General features: G+C 39.7%; 1 protein-coding gene across 1 annotated transcript in view; it reads right to left on the bottom strand.

Moving 5' to 3' along the window:
• Positions 1-8285: 8285 nt before the first annotated feature.
• Positions 8286-16941, bottom strand: part of vipr1b (vasoactive intestinal peptide receptor 1b) — a 54427-nt gene continuing 45771 nt past the window's right edge. The window contains exons 7-13 of the mRNA XM_027016221.3: positions 14863-15016; positions 14170-14230; positions 13869-13941; positions 12051-12142; positions 11347-11476; positions 10723-10764; positions 8286-9611 (exon numbers count right to left, since the gene is read on the bottom strand). Coding sequence (XP_026872022.1) covers positions 9417-9611; positions 10723-10764; positions 11347-11476; positions 12051-12142; positions 13869-13941; positions 14170-14230; positions 14863-15016 — 747 coding nt within the window. The 3' untranslated portion in view covers positions 8286-9416. The remainder of the gene's footprint in view (positions 9612-10722; positions 10765-11346; positions 11477-12050; positions 12143-13868; positions 13942-14169; positions 14231-14862; positions 15017-16941) is intronic.

Genomic DNA, 16941 nt, shown 5'->3' with positions numbered 1-16941 from the left:
AAAGTTTGAAAAGGCTAACGTTGCTAACAGTGAATGAAAATGGAATAGTAACCCATAGTGTTATGCAAATGGATCATGTTAATGATCTTTATGCAAATAGAATCATACTAATTAGTGGTTACTAGTGTCCATCTGTTGTTAGCAGTGGTTTGGATAGGCTCCTTTACTACTTTCCATAAAAGAAATTCTGGAGACATACTATATTATAGAAAATATATCTTGTGTTGTAGAAAATGCATCAATTCAAACAAAGGTTAATTTAAAGAGGAGGACAGAGGAGGTGGCCGAGGAGTGCTGCTGCTACTGTCGTGCACATTCTAGCATTACCCTAACGCTAAGCCAACTTTTGCTTTGGTGCCATCACCCATCAAGAGTTCCCAACGAGCCCACGAGGAGCTCTCCTGTGCACGTGCATGGCTCTAGGAGGGACGAAATCTGGGCTGGACACATGCTGTTGCACAGGTATACAGCTAAGGTGCTTGGAGCTGGCAAGAACAGGTGCGTTGAGCGGTGTGTGGAAGGAGCCAGTGCCAGGGCAGCGTGTTGGGCATGGACAGTGTTGGGCATGGACTGAGTTGACGTGGAAGCTTTTACATGTGGGCAAGTCGCTAAGGCAGTTACAGTAGAGCTTCTACTGGCCAGGCTGCCACACAGATATAGAGCTGTTACATGCACTGTTGTGACCAGTGCGCAGCAAAGTGAGGACAGACAATCTTACTGAGATGCAAGTGTGGCTGTACAAGTGTTGCTTGGTCTGGAGTTGAGTATGATTCCTGCTCCCGCCGCTTGAGATGCTAAACAGGAAGCTTAAGCAGTCACCTGCAGCAGATGGATTGTGTACTGAATTTATTTTAGTAAAATGTGAGCATGTTGAGCCCAGCCTAATGGGTCCCGAGTCTCTGCCATGGAGCCATCAACAATCATTATTTATAGGCATTTATATGCTGGAATTGCCCAACTGAGTGTGCTGTTTGAGACCAAAAGGATGTTTAGAAGTCTTCTTTTAATATGACATGAGCTGCCTGATAATCAAAATGATTGTGCTAGAGATGTTGCTTGTTTGTTACCCATATAATCTGTCATTTTGGTTCAGAGCTCATGCCAACACTGGGCAGGGCTGAGTGCTGAATTTCAAATAGCTCATTTAGCTTCAGCGCTTGTTCTGCTGCAGCACTGATAAGACGAATGAAAAATTGCCACGCTGGAAGCAGCACTGTCCAATGTCCCACAGATCGGGTGTGCAAGCTCTATTAGTCAAACTTGCCTGTTGTTTGGCTGAACCACATCAGCATGTAGCACCAATGCCCTGCTCAGCAAGAGCTGTCTCAATGGTGAGGTTTTTTAACAGTGGGAGTCAGTCATATATCACCGATAATCCCAAATGCAGTAGTGGAAACCTACAGATGAATTGCTTTGCTGTTTCCCTGAGGAGTGTGGTGGGGAAGTACGTAGCTGTTAAGACAGTGTTTGATCACAGAGGTCTTTTTCGGCCATGAGTAAAATCCCCTAGCACCTGGGGAAAAAAAATCAAAACATTAGAAACTTTTCCACGTTGTGATGGCATGACTTCTTGCCACTGAGTCTTCTCTCCTTCAGTCTGGGGAACCATGAAGACACATTTCTTCACTTGCTCCTTGTGCCCTTGTTCTGACCCTTTTGCATTCTGCTGGACTTTAAATTGGTTCTGGAACACTCTGTGTGCAGACCAGCAAGTATCCATCAGATTTCAGCCACAGGTTGACTAAAATTCCTAAATCATAAGATAAAGTTATGTAGTTGATGACATCCAACAGTGGTAATTTTGTGTTCCTATGTGCAGGAAAACTGTGTTACAGAAATGGGTTTGGAGGTCTCCCGGTGTGCATGTAATCCGATAGTTGATAAATAATGCAACTGCTTGTTTCAGTGATCTCTTAAATCTTTAATTAATTATGCTAATGAGTTAATTATAGTTGAACACTTACATTGTTTGATATCTGATGACATACAGTACTGCAAAGAACTCCAAGCCATTCCAAATGCAATTCCTCAACATAATAAACAACTAAAGATGTCTTGCTTGGCCACCATATCAAATCACATCTGATCAATGGGAATATGACTGAAATCCATTTAAGAAGGTTGAACAGCTATTGCTGTTTGTCAGAAATGTAACTTAAAATGTAAAAGAGCCTGAATGTCCAAGCAGAATAGCAGATGTACTCTATAGCTTTACAGTTCTGAACTTGAGAGGGTTTCTCATCCTTCCTACATAAGTAAACCTTCCTCTGCAACTGTCTCCATTCAGAATAACTACAGACTGTCTCCCTTTGTCACACCAATATTTAAAGATTATAATAGACATCCTTTATCTTTGATGATGCACAGTGCTGGCCGCAGTACACATTGCAGCACAGGTGGTGCTGTACAGGTGGTGCAGCACAGGTGGTGCTGTACAGGTGGTGCAGCACAGGTGGTGCTGTACAGGTGGTGCAGCACAGGTGGTGCTGTACAGGTGGTGCTGTACAGGGAGCAGGTCAACTTTCCTTTGATGAAAGTTGAGTCCTAAATGGATTTGTGCTGTGCAAGCTTCTCCTTTTATCATAGCACTGGCCTGGTTTAAAATGTGGAGAATATGCAGATTGTGTGAAATGGGAATGTGCTGCACAGAGGAATTCGCATTTTCTCTAGTTTGAGAGAGGAAATGAGTGAATCAATTTGTCAATCTGCTTTCAAGTAGAGGCTGGGGCAAACTGGATTTAAATGTAAAGATTTCTAGACTTAATTGACTTTACCATTAGTTTAATTTAACTGAATTTATCTTAGCTTCTGAATATTGCCTTAAAAGTCTTATTGTTATCAGTATCTAAGTCAAATCTCAGAGGAAATTTATCAAATTATCAGATGCTGCAAAGTACCTTCCTTTTTTTAATCAGCAGCAAAAACTCATTAACTACGCCATGAGAGCCCCTGTCCATAAAATCAGACTCCATACAACAGCCTTAACAAACAGGTCCTGGTGTTTGGCAGTAAACCTGGAATTGCCTGTAGCACAGGGAAAAGGAAAGAGGTGATCTTCGCCAGAACTGAAACCATGCCAACCAAAGGCTTCTGTGCATCTTCACTGCAGTGCCTTCTGGTTTAAACCACAGGGAAGCATAAATAGAGACAGCCTTCAGGGGGGGCATATGAGTTACATAGATGGAAGAAACAGTTTGCAAGCAGTGATGGATATGCTGCAGTGTTGTGTGTGTGTGTGGGCTTGGAGGACTGCACCCAAGATGACTCACCCCTCTGCTCATCCACACCGGCCCAACCTTAACTGGAATTCACTTCATGAAAAAAGTCTGACTGCTTATGTGCCACAGGAATCACTTTTGCACTGAATACAGGAGAGAAATGCAATCTGTGAGTAATGAAAACAACTCTGGGGGGGAGGATGCTCATTCTAATTTGATTAATTTCTCATATCTGTGTGGAATAGTAACCTTGACTCTAAAGACCATGAGAGATAGGCATGAACGCTCAAATGCAATTGTGATGAAAAGAGCTTACTGTGACATCAGCATAGATTCGCAGCTAGCTGATTACTGATAAATAGCCACAAAGCAATCATCTTAGGCTTCCTAGACTGTACCATCACTTTCTGTAGGTCTTTTTATTTAATGCAACTTAGCCACATACAAAAGCCTATCAGACTGATGTATATATCATTAGTACCACTGAAAATCCATGCAGTGGTGTATGTCCACAAGTTTAAGAGTCCTGCCATGATTATTTAACAACCAGATGATTTCCCTAATTAACTTTGCCTGCTGATTTAGCTAAATAAAATATCCAGGCAGTTGAAACGAACTCCTTTTATTTTCTGAATCTGAACTATCCACCACCCTCCCAGGGGTGAATAAACTCCTGTTGATCAGAGTCTGGAGCTTGCTGTATGATGTTTCAGAGATGGCAGTGCGGAGTTAAAATCTTTCACAGCAGCAAAAATAGTGGCTGGAAATTGTCATCCCTCCTTGGACTGAAGGGAGGGAACTCCCTCAACTCCAGTATCCAGTCTTTAAACCAAGTTTAAGAGGTACAGATTATTGGTTATTATTGAGAGGTACAGATTATTGGAGATCTAAGAGATGTGCAGGCAGCCTTTGGCCCACTCATGCCAACAGTTAATCCCTCTCCAAAAAATCTGGGGTTTATTTTCAACTTTCAGTTACGTTTCTCATTAAATATAAAGAAACTTGTTCAGTCATAATTTTCAACTGTGAAATATAGCAAAAAATAGTCTTATGTTGTCAGTGCAGGATACAGAGTTGTTTGTACATTTGTCTCATCTCATCTGGATTATTGTAATGCCGTTTTTACTTGTATAAGTCAAGGAACATTGATTAAGTTCCAGCTTTTTCTTGTTCTTCTTGCGACCAGGTTTTAATGAGCACATTAGTCCAGTGCTGGCTTTGTTTCACTGGCTACTAGTAAGGTATAGAATCAATTTTAAATGAACGGTTCTTACTTATCAAGCACTACGAGTGGAAGCACCAGAATTTTTTCATAAACAGTGTAATTATGGTGCTGGAACTACTGAGATCCCTAAATCATGGTGCTAATAAGGACAAAACTGAAGCGGAATGGTGACTGTGTCTTGGCAGCTCGGCCCCTAACCCTTTGGAATAGTCTGGATTATTCTGGAACAGTCCCTCCCCTCACATCAGAATTTCTGATGCTTTGGCCTATTTAAAACAAAACAACATTAAAAGCACACTTGTATGCATTAGCCTTTCAAGGGTGATGATTACAGGTAGTCGGTTTGCTGCAGATGTTTTTATGTGTTTTATTTGATTGTACAGTGCTTTTCAGCCTTGTCTTGGAAAATTGTTATATAATTAAAATTGAATTGAATTAAATGGAAGTTTAAATGCCATCACCATTGTGAATGTGCTAGGTTGGAGAGAAGAGTCTGATATTTCTGTAGATAAGGGCTGTATTGTTGAACAGAGATAGATGTTACATGGCACTTTGCCACATCAATGTTTCAGCACACATAAATATTGCAGCATGGTTTGAGGTAGGATACCTGTTTCCACATGAAAGGCAGCAAATGAGGTCATTTCATCACAAGTCTGCATGGCAGGTTCCAGACCCTGCGCTCTGGTGAAAACTGGTGTGACCCTCTTACATATGAGATGGTTAGATCACAACTTGCATGCTTCTTCACTCTTATTCATTTTGCTGTGTGTCACTTCAATGATACAGTAGCAGATTGAAAGATGAACTTTATAAAGCAGTTTCAAGGACAGCTGGGAAACTTGTTTCAAGCCTAGGTAGACAAACCTTAGGAGTGTGTTTTTTGTTATTTAATAAGGGCATGGTATGACAAGACATAACCTATGAATGGAGCAAGGTATGACATCCTCCAATCCTATGACTACACCAGAAGTTGCATGTTTATTTGAGTTGATGAGAGTAGAGATACAAGTTGGAATCAAACAGAATGTAGTCCTAATGCATCAAAGTCCTTAGTTTCTGACCATCTCACATTTAATTCTGAGCTTGTGCACAGTGTAGCCAAGTAAAAACTATAGCTCAGATTTCAGCAGCATATTGGAGACTATCAGACTGGACTGGACCCTACACTCTGTCTGAGGATGCATTATCTGGAGAATTCACCAGGTTGGTACTTGTGTTCAAACCGTAACAGCCTGTGCTGAAGAAACCTAGTTTCTATGGACCAAAAAACATGCACAGCAAAGAAACACCAGATAATGAGGCTTTTTTCTGTGAGGTAAAGGTTTGTCCTGAAACTATGAAGAATATAAAATGAGGGACCTGAAATGAAGGGTAGTGCACTCTACTATCATTATACACAAGGTATTTGGTATGTTTGCTGGGTAGATAAATTTAATATACAACATAAAAAATAAGTTGACATGTCATTGGGATGAAGCTCTAAGATGGTCAGGGTTTCTTTTTAATCTTTGTGAATGCTGACATTCATTCTATTACTGTACTGTTAATTACTGTTAATTAAAAATAATAATTCCCTAAAGAGAACTTTTTTTTTAGTTTTTAATTGAATAATCAAAGTAATGGTGTATGATATGTAAAGTAAGGCAAGAAGTTTATTTGCAATGGTTTGGTGGTGAACATTGTAAAACATTGAAATATGGTTTGCTTTTAATTTTACAGAAATGCATCTACAATACTCCAATACAGGTAGGTATGTTTGAGCTTGAAAAAAAATAAAATAAAATAAAATAAAATAAATATCAGTGACTATGTTGGAGAGATTGCCATTGTTCTTGTATAATGACTATGATATAATGTGTATCAGCATTGTTCTTGTATAGTGTTCTTATATAGTGACTGATGTAGAACTGTATATCAGTGTTTTCTTATATAGTGACTGATTTAGTACTGTATATCAGCATTGTCCGTGTATAGTGACTGATGTAGTACCGTATATCAGCATTGTCCGTGTACAGTGACTGATATAGTACTGAATATTGGCATTGTTTGTGTATAGTGACTGATGTAGTACTGAATATTGGCATTGTCCGTGTATAGTGACTGATGTAGTACTGTATATCAGCATTGTCCGTGTATAGTGACTGATGTAGTACTGTATATCAGCATTGTCCGTATATAGTGACTGATGTAGTACTGTATATGGGCATTGTTCGTGTATAGTGACTGATGTAGTAGTGTATATGGGCATTGTTCGTGTATAGTGACTGATGTAGTACTGTATATTGTCTTTTATAGTGACTGTGATGCATTACTGTATATCAGCATTAATGTTGTATAATGACTATAATGTAGTACTTTATACTGGCATTGTTGTTCTAGAGTGACTGTATTATAGTATTGTATATTGTGTAGAGCATACATTATGCACCAGTTTTCTTCACTTTCACAATACAGAGACACAAAGATTCATTCCTCACCTGTTGACAGGAGTAAATGATATATAACTAAAACACCATTTTATACGTTTCACTAAACTAAAACATAAAAAGCATCTACAGCACAAGAGAAACTAGTCACTTTGTTTTTGACAATATATTTACAAAACTTAGCACACTTCCCCCCCCAAAAAGCAACTGTCTTAAAAACATTAAATTAAATTTCAGTACAGACAAAGTCTACATTACTGTATGCTATTAACTATGTGAGGATGTACATTCACCATGAAAATGAATGAGAGGTTATTTCTCTAATCTTTTGTGGTGTTTAAAAATGACATTGTGGGACAATGATACTTCAAGCTTTTTAATCATTAAATAATAGAATATGTGAAACATCCCTGATGCAACATCAATATTCAGACACAGATGTACAACCGCTTTACGTCTCTTGAGAAATAGAACTATACAAATATCAGGTTATTTTACATTGTATCTCCACAAAAGTATGCAAGGGATTGCTCCATTAAATTTTTTTTTTATTCTGAGGTGACCCTGTTTATTGGGGTTAGGGTTAGATTTAACCCTGTTTAAAAATATTTCATCTGAGCTGCTTTATAGGGTTTGAATTCACCACTAGTTCAACCCCTTGTGTTTCAACTGTAATGCTTCTGCCAAACCTCAAATCCTTCTAGTTTACCAATTCGTTTAACTTCAAACAAAGCACATACCAAGAAATGCTCACTGCGTAATAGCAGTGCCATTTCAGTACTACATTCTGGACAAGTTCAGAGATGGTACCATATTGGGGGCTTTAACCCAGAGTTGCTCCAGTGTTTACACACAATGTAATTTGGTATGTGCATTTTGTACAGTATAAAATCTGGACTTAATGATTGTCCGTAGCCATTTTGACCCTTGCACCAGGTGGTAGTAGCATAGGAGGACGAACAACCAAGCCATATTGTCTCATCATCATGCCAATAAATATACATTTATTATAGGTTTTTATTGTGACCTGCTGTGAAAAATAAGTTAACTTAGATTACAATTTTTATGCATTATTGAGGCTTTTTAAAATGCCCAGTTACATACAGTGACTCAATAGATCTAGCTGTTCGCCTTGGGGTCACTATTTACTGCTGAATGGGACCTGACATTCAGTAGTAAAAATATCCTGCCATGTTACAGCGACACAATGACTAACCCAAACACATGCAAACCACACAGACTGTGATTGGATGAAATGATAGTGCAGAGAAGGGCATTCAGCTTACAAATCATTTTGTTTTACACACACACACACACACACACACACACACACACACACACACACACACACAAAAAAAAACACACACACACACACACACACAAAAAAACAAACACACACACACACACACACACACACACACACACACACACACACACACACACACAAACACGCATTTACATACACACCGTAGTTGGGAAAGTTACCAGAACATTCCCATAAGAACAAAGTGTCTGGGAGAAATATTACATTTTGTCTCTACAGTGTATCTCCATATAAACTTGGATATTTAACAATCCATTTTTTTTCTTTTTTGCATTTACTTATAAGAAGACTTAAGCATAAGGGGAGAAATTCTTGCTTTTGTTTTTCTTCCACATTGACAGTCTGTGAATGGTCTCATTTCCTCTGCTGCGTAAACATTCTGTTTGGTTCATTCAAGATAATTTTTAGTGTATCCCAGTCACGCAGCCATATAGACACCAAGGACTGCACACTCTTGTGTTTTTTTTCTACTCCAAAACACCTAACTAATAAGAAAAAGAGGTCTGTTAGAATAAGGAAAACAGAAAATTTGCAATGCAAGGTTACACCTGAACCAGGTTTGGGAAACACTGTTATATACCTATGTCCATGTAGTTAGATCTGTCCTCCAAAAACAACAGATTCACATTCATATATAATTCATTAGAATCAGAAATGTGTATTGGAGAAGAAAGCTGTTTAGGTTGTCCTAAATACTTCCTCTTTAAGTAGTCTCTAACTACTACTGTAATATGTTGGTGATAAGAGCACAGAATGCATAATGTCAATAGCAGTGAAAGTCCAGATAATCTTGTTTATAGCACATTTGGTTCAGTATTCAGTCACTGCACCCACATGTAGTGGATAGCTCAGATGAAATGTATTGTTACAAATTGTTACCTGTTACCTTTATTGTTACCTTTATCCCCTTCTGAATTAGATGCATCTTCAGAGAGTGTGGCACAGAGTACTTCATGAACACCTGAATCCAGAGGAAATTTCTAGAATTCTGTGACCACACCCTGCACAACACATAGTGTGATCAAGTCTACAGAAGATGATTGTCCTGCATCAGGCAAGTGGACCTCGCAATGCATCCAGCTCTCAGATGTGTGGACTGCATTTTACCACAAGAGCACATGCATGTGGACAGGTCTGGGTCTCTGCTTATGTTGTGCGTTACACCATGATGGAGGACTCATGTTGTGCGTTACACCGTGACGGAGGACTCATATTATGCATTACACCATGACGGAGGACTCATCTTGGCAGGTGGAAGCCCGCTGTGTTTTTGGGCTGCACCGGGTTAGCATGGAGATCTGGGTACTGAAGTTGTTGGCGCTATTGCCCATAGGTGGGTGCTGGTATTTTGCACCAGAGCCCAGGAACCTTTCCAGGTGCCACCTTCTCCACTTCCTTTTGATCTCAGCCTGAACCTAAGAAACAGACAGGATAAGAGGATAAGGGTGTGAATGAGAAGTGTTTATGGACATGTAAATATTTAAGGTGATGCTAACAGACAGACACAGTCTTCCTATTTATTTTTATATGTCCATTCTGTGGTACGTAGAACCTCAGCTCAAGGCAGAATAGGCATAAAGCACTACAAATAAAAGTGCAGTGTGAATGCGCAATCATAAGGTCTAAGTGTGACAGTCCATGTGGTAATATTAGGGAAGTTTTTCTTAAAACCAAAGTTACGTCATTATCTAGGCCACATTAGAGGAATACTTATTATACAATTTCAAATTCATGTGCAGCATAATAATATATAAACAAATCTTCCCTCGTGAGAATGTATTCGACCTTTAATTCATAAAAGAGGGCATTTACAGCAGATGTTTTTAATAAGCCTGCACTCCCAAAGTAGTACAGAAATGCCAATCACATGGTAACATTCTTGCGGTAGCTCTACGTCTTGTTTTGGCCTTTTCTGTGGCTCCTGAAGGCTCATCAAGGCTTTGACACCGAGGAAACATGACTAGTTTTGTAAAAACACCTTAAAGGGTGACAGCAGCTTAATGAATACAAAAGGTATGCTGTACTGCAAAGAGAAATACTAAATCATAATAAATGCCTTTTCCATTTTATTGACGTTTCGAATATAAACTTTGTCCAGAATAAGACCTGTTTTTCAAAGCCCTAATACATATAAAGACAGCAAGACCTTTCAGAAAAACAAGCTGGATCATTTTGGAGCTAAGCATATTAGACAAAAGTCTTGCCAAAAACTCGATGAGCCAGCAGAAGGCATTACAAACGCCCACCACAAGCATTACTGTGGGTGTGTACGTGTGTGAGAGAAGAGCAAGCGCACCACAGCCAGCACACAGTCCCACAGCCACAACATGCCCTACTTTGAGCTGGAGAGGCAACTGATAGGTGAAGCAGAGATGGGAGGTCAAGAATGCTCCTTCAAGGCACAAATAGCCAAAGCAAGTCATCTTCATTCTCCAAGAGCAGGCAAACGGCCTCACCCATTTCTCAGAGTTTAAGCAAGCAATGTTTAAAAAAAATACAAATAAAAACAGCAGATGGGTCACTTACCTCTCCGTTCAAAAAGCAGTATAGGACTGCCACCACAAAGCCCTGCAAGCAGAGGAAACATCTTATTTACACACGCTTTATTTAAAGCAGAGCCTTTAAGAACTCATTCAACCCAGCCTGTGGAGGACAGCACAAATTAATTACAGTATGCAACATTTCCAGGGATGCACAGTTCATTTAACCCAGGGACACGATGTGATCCAGTGTAATTAGAACACGCTCAGCAATTCCACCATGTCCCTTGGAGCACGAAGAGCTGAGCTATAGGGGGTGGGGGTCCCAGGATTCAACACTGCAGTATTGCCTGCCAGTGTGGAGTATCTGCCTAAATCGGGCCTAAATTTCACCCGAAAGCTGAGATAGCTCAGTTAACACACAGAGGAGTGAAGTGAGGAAACAAAATACAGCCAGAACCATGGCCGTGGTGTGAGATATTCACGTTTCATGGCTGAACCCAGGTTGGCTTTTGGGCATTTCAGCGAAGAGACACCCTGGACCGTAGAGAAACCTTGCACCTCAGCTTGACGGTTTTTCCCACTTCGTCTCATAAGCGCAGATAATGGCACATGGATTAGGAAGTGCTCAGAAAGCCTGGGGAAAAAGCACCAGGCAGCGAGCTCATACCTGGAACGAGCCCAAGATGAGATCGAACACAAGCCTCAGCTCCGTTTTGAGGTGCTCTGGAATGAAAGCGAATATGATGAAGTTTATCCCAAAGAGTGGAATCAACAGCAGCGTGGATTTTGCGAGCCTCCTGCAAAAGACAAACAAAACAAACAGCTTTTGGTGAGACATTTTCTTTCATCTGTAATTTGGAGGTATTAGCAGGCCAGGGCTCCCTTCGAAAGCACCATCGGGGCATTACAGGGCGAGGCAGCAGAATAGCACAGAAACACAACATCAGCAGTGATGGGAGGAAATTACACGGGCGGTAAGTACTGAGACTCATGGGTGCTGCATAACAGAAAGCTACTTAAGGACGAAGATCTTTAAATTCGGAATGGGATGGCATGAACGGCTGACATCTGCAGACAGGAAACTGGTGTAATGAGCGTTCCTTCACTGCTGGGTGCTGGACAAGAAGTAAAACGCCCTTTTTTCTTTCTTATGCCTCTCATTAAAATGAGCTAAATGTTACATGAGCTACATTGTTTCTTATGACACCTCCTACCCCTCAATGCTGTGCAAGTTTTTACTGTAGTTCAGAGGTCAGGCCTTAAGCATCGGCCAAAAACATGGCAGAATACGTCGTTCTTTACCTATAATGTTGACCTTGAAATGCAAGGAAGACACAGTGATTCAGAATGAGACGCAGGGCAAGCACTCACGAATACTGGTTTGATTCATTTCTCCCAATGTCAGGGCAGTTGATCTTCTGTTGCAGAATGCGTATGATACAAATAAACAGGATGAAGTTCATCTGTCATCAGAAGAAAACAACAACAGCAACAACATTATTTGTTTGTTCTCTTGCTCCAATACCATGTAACGTAAATTACAGAGAGACTGTGGGGACAATATACTATTTAAAGCATAAAGTGGTTTCTCACACTGGGTCAGCATAAACTAAAGCTTATTATCTATTAGCATAGCTACAGGTAGCATAGAGGGCCAAAAGTAACGGTAGCGTTTGGGCATGCGTTGAGAATGCAGCAATAATGGAAACTGCAATGTGCATATAACAGCATTTTCAGTGCGTAGGTGGAGATGAGAAGCAGCAACTCCATCCGGGCATGGCCACAAATCACTGGCTTGCCAGGGAGTTTGGGTTGCATACCCGCTAGCCCCTTTACTCTTGCTCTGGAAAGCACAACAGAGGTAGTAACAGGTCTTGATTTTGTCAATTATACACACTCCTGCCCAATAACATAAGTCAGTCACAGGAAGGGCTGGTAGTATGCCAGTCACACCATGCTGAAAAAATACATCAGTTGCCAAGAGATCACAAACTCACAATGGGCTTTGGGTCTAACAATCACAAGGGTGATACTGTAAATGTTCTTCCTGGATGACTCCTAAACCAATCATTGTCTGTGCAGCACTGCTGTCCCGTCTCCTCTCTGCCTCCTCTCTCCTCTCTGCCTCCCCTCCTCTCTGCCTCCCCTCTCCTCTCTGCCTCCCCTCTCCTCTCTGCCTCCCCTCCTCTCTGCCTCCCCTCCACTCTGCCTCATCTCTGTAAATCTAACAAAGCAGGCTTTTCTTTTATTGCATTGCCGCTTGGTTTGGGGGCCACTTCCAGTGGCATGAACTGAGCTCTTAGTCAATATTTTTATTTTCAGTTGTCAGCTTGTGTAGTATTCTATTAGAGATCAGTATGTTTGTTTGTACAGTGATGCATAATTGTGGTGATTATATTTTATAGATTAGACTAGATAGCATAGGAAAATCCTTCCCACATTTAGCTACTTCTGGGCCTCTGCAGGCTAACGATTTTTCCTCTTCTGCATTCTCCTTCTCCTCACTTAGGTTGTCTGGTCCATCCCTTCATCCTGCTCAAGGATGAAATCTGAAAGTGCTCTTCACACTTTACTACTTATTGATATTTCATGTGTGACCTACTCCCATGAGCGCTGGCCTCATCCATCACTGTCTTAGTCGAGCATACAACTGTGCTGAGGGAATTTTCAAAGCAAGCAAAGATCTGCAACTTAATGTCCAGCAATCTATGAAAGTCCTAAAGTAGAAAGGTACATTTCAGACAACATGAATATGTATGACAAACTATGTATAAATGTATGTAGTTTTTATGTGTTGATAAGAAGTTTATTTCAAGGCTTTTACAAACTTGCCATTTCTGTTTTCACCCACAATAACCCACTGCAAACCTATTGCCCTAATCAATCATAGACAATATCACTGCTACAATCAATCAACAGTTATTGCCATTCAGGAACTATATTGAATGTGTTCATACATATGTCCTCAGGGAAGAAATCTCAAATATACATCTCTAACTTCTATCAAATAACTTACTGGAGTATGAAGTGACTGTAGACAAACACTAGACTTGTCTACATAGTAACTAGTGTATGAAGGGGTAAAAATGTAATTTTCCTTTTATTAAATTAGTATTATCATGGCATTGTAACCTTACATTGAGTTTGGTAAATTGATTTTATTCCCATCGTGGGAGAGAGCAAGCTCACCAGTATTGATGCTAATATAGGCGTCTTGATGATCCACCAGAATGAATCAGAGTTTTCAATGATATCCCAGCACCTGATGGGGGGGGAAATGAAATGATGCATTTGTATGACCGCTCACATTTCTAATATCAGCTCTCATATTTTTAGAGGCAGCCTATAAAATTATGAGCACTGAATTAAAGTAAGACTCACTGACTTAGAACATAGCAGTTTTACTATTACCTCAATCCTCTAGGTGTTCATTTAACCTTCGTGAGTTTGCTGGTTAAAAGCAAGAAGGTGCTTTGGGAACTTAACTTACCCAATATCACTGAAATAGGCTTTGGCAAAGCTCCATGCTGTGATAAAGATCATTGGCCCTCCTATAAGCGTGAAAAATAAGTATACCCAAAATGCAAGTCACTGACTGGTAAGTGACCAGTGATTGTTCACACTGATATTTTTGCAGTTTAATAGGTTAAGAATTATACAAAGTACATTTCAATGGTGCATTAGTTAATATTAATTTTTCTGTATAATATTACTATATAATGGTGAGAAATCAGTAGCTACCAAAAATAATCATGTGAGGGAACTTCAGTACATGCTATTTTGTATGGGTTTCATCTCAAAAGATTTTGTGAATTAAAGACACAGAATAATCTGATTTAAAAAGTCTCATAACTTCATAACTTACACACATAACTAACACACATTCACATAATACACATTTTACCACAGTACTATTCTGTCATGTCCGATTTGTCTTCATAACCAAGCAAGTAATCATCCAGGAGAACAAACAGGTGGCCAGTCCAAGTGTGTTGGAAGACAGTTGTGGAAGATGCTGGGAAAAGACGCTCTCCAGCTAGAAACTGACATTCAGCATTTTTGTGCTTTGGGAACTAGATGGAGTCTTGACATTTATACTTTTTTTAAAAATCAACAATTGCTAATATTTATCAGCCCCACTACACCTTTAAGAATAAAAATATCAAAAAAGTATGTTACCCACCCCAGCCAATTAGAATGTACCACCAGAAGTACTTCCTCTCTGAAAAGAAGGACACAGCCAATAGTGCGTGGAGATAGAGGCCTTCTACCAGGAGCCAGAAGAAACTTGCCATTATGCAGTATTGGAAGAATATGATTACAGCTTTGCAGCCAACCTGAAACCCAATACAAGCAACAGTGCCATTACAAATTAAACTGGTGAACTAAAACACACACTTGTTTGACATTTTGACCTTTGATCAAACATGTTTAGTTTGCAGCAATAGGAATCACTGTAAATGTCACTTCTTTGATAACGATTAACCAATGATCTATTCTGCAGATGGCAATTTTCTTTACTAAAGATCAGAAAAGGACCAGTGAACATTCACAAAATTGCAAATTAAACAATCAAATGAGAGCAGGGAAATTAAGTCTCAAATTTAATTAGATGATTATTTCAAATGACTCTTTTCCAAATCAAACCCTCATGTGCAGGCTTCTAACTGTGGTCGATATAAATTGCTGTACACACACGTAACTGCAAAGAGTTTAATTGTATGGTACAAAAAGCAATTATGGCAGTTGGAAAACAATCAATATAAAGAGATTGTCATAAGTTGCTTCTTTATTTGGAAACTGCAGACAGCTTTGACTTTTTTTTCCCATTATTTTCAGTACTGCCAAGATGAATTAAAAATCTATATAATTAGCAAATATGGACAAATACAGAATTGACTACTTTCATACTTTTTAGCTACTTGTGACATTCTCAAGACAGGAGCAAGGCATGAGAGGAGAGAAAACAAGGCTTTATTGAAGCAAACAAACAAACAAAAAAGTAGCATGCAAGTCTCAGGAAACTTTGTAATGTCATCTTAGCTCTTGGCTTTCAGGACCGTGAATGCGAAGCACGGGACTCAGGCATCTGTGGAGGCTAAACGGGGAAATAAACAAGGACCACGTGAGAAGGATAATGAATCAACTGGTGACTGAGACTCGGAAAGTGAAGGAGTGTTGTGATAGGTGCATGTGGAATGAGAGGGCAGGTGATTGGGCTGGGGAAGTGAAGGAGTGTTGTGATAGGTGCATGTGGAATGAGAGGGCAGGTGATTGGGCTGGGGAAGTGAAGGAGTGTTGTGATAGGTGCAGTGAAAGCTGGCTGGGTACCAATCAGGGCACCACTACTCTTATAATGCACAATGCATTCTTACATTTTTGACTTTGTATATTAGAAAATATAAAACATCTTTAAAAATCAATTTGATTTAGAACACAAGGGAATAAATATCAAAATAATTGTATTAATCTTACATTTAGGAATAGAGAGATCTACAAGACAGATAATCCATGAAAAATGAACGCAGAATTAAAATTCATGGGTCTGAATGAATCTTTTCTTCCTAAAAGTATCTTTTCCTTCATATACTTGGCATTAACTGTAAATACATCAGGCACTTTTGTAAAGAGTAAGACTGAGCTTCTTTGCTCAGTAATATAGGGGCAGCAAAATATGATAACATCAGCCCCCTTTTGCATGAATATCTCAACATTTCAAGCAGCATTTCCACAGTTTCCCAAAGTTAATACAGCCTTCAGGTTACATCAGCACATCTGTGAAGTTTCCAGAAAGGGTGTGTTCAATGCACACCCCAGGTGCATTCTAACAGTACTTAATGAGACCAGCACAACTGTGGAGAGGAGACCATAAACAACAGCCTTTGCACATATATTTCTGACTATATCTGAGTTGTACTTCCACTAAAACATTCAAGGTCAAGGTAGCAGAAGTCATATGCCATGTACTGACTAATTGCCTTAAGCTTAATAGTCTGTGACAGTTCCGCTTAGGTAAAGAAGTTCCTTTCTACAGGGAGCTCCAGAGAAGAAACGTAGTGGAGGACAAATAGCAAAGTGATAATCAAACACCTTTACCACTGCAATGAAAACAAGAGAACAGAGGTCAAGAGGGGAAGTATGAACATGCCAAGGAAACGACTCCCAGTGACGCTACGTCTCCTCCTTCAGTCTTAGAACTGATATAATGATGATTCAAGATGCCATATCATCTGAGCATAAGTGGCTGAAATGCAAAACAAAC

This window comes from Electrophorus electricus, chromosome 1, assembly GCF_041902795.1.
Source record: "Electrophorus electricus isolate QZ-2024a chromosome 1, ASM4190279v1, whole genome shotgun sequence".
NCBI lineage: Eukaryota > Metazoa > Chordata > Actinopteri > Gymnotiformes > Gymnotidae > Electrophorus > Electrophorus electricus.
This window is presented reverse-complemented; position numbering and strand designations above follow the sequence as displayed.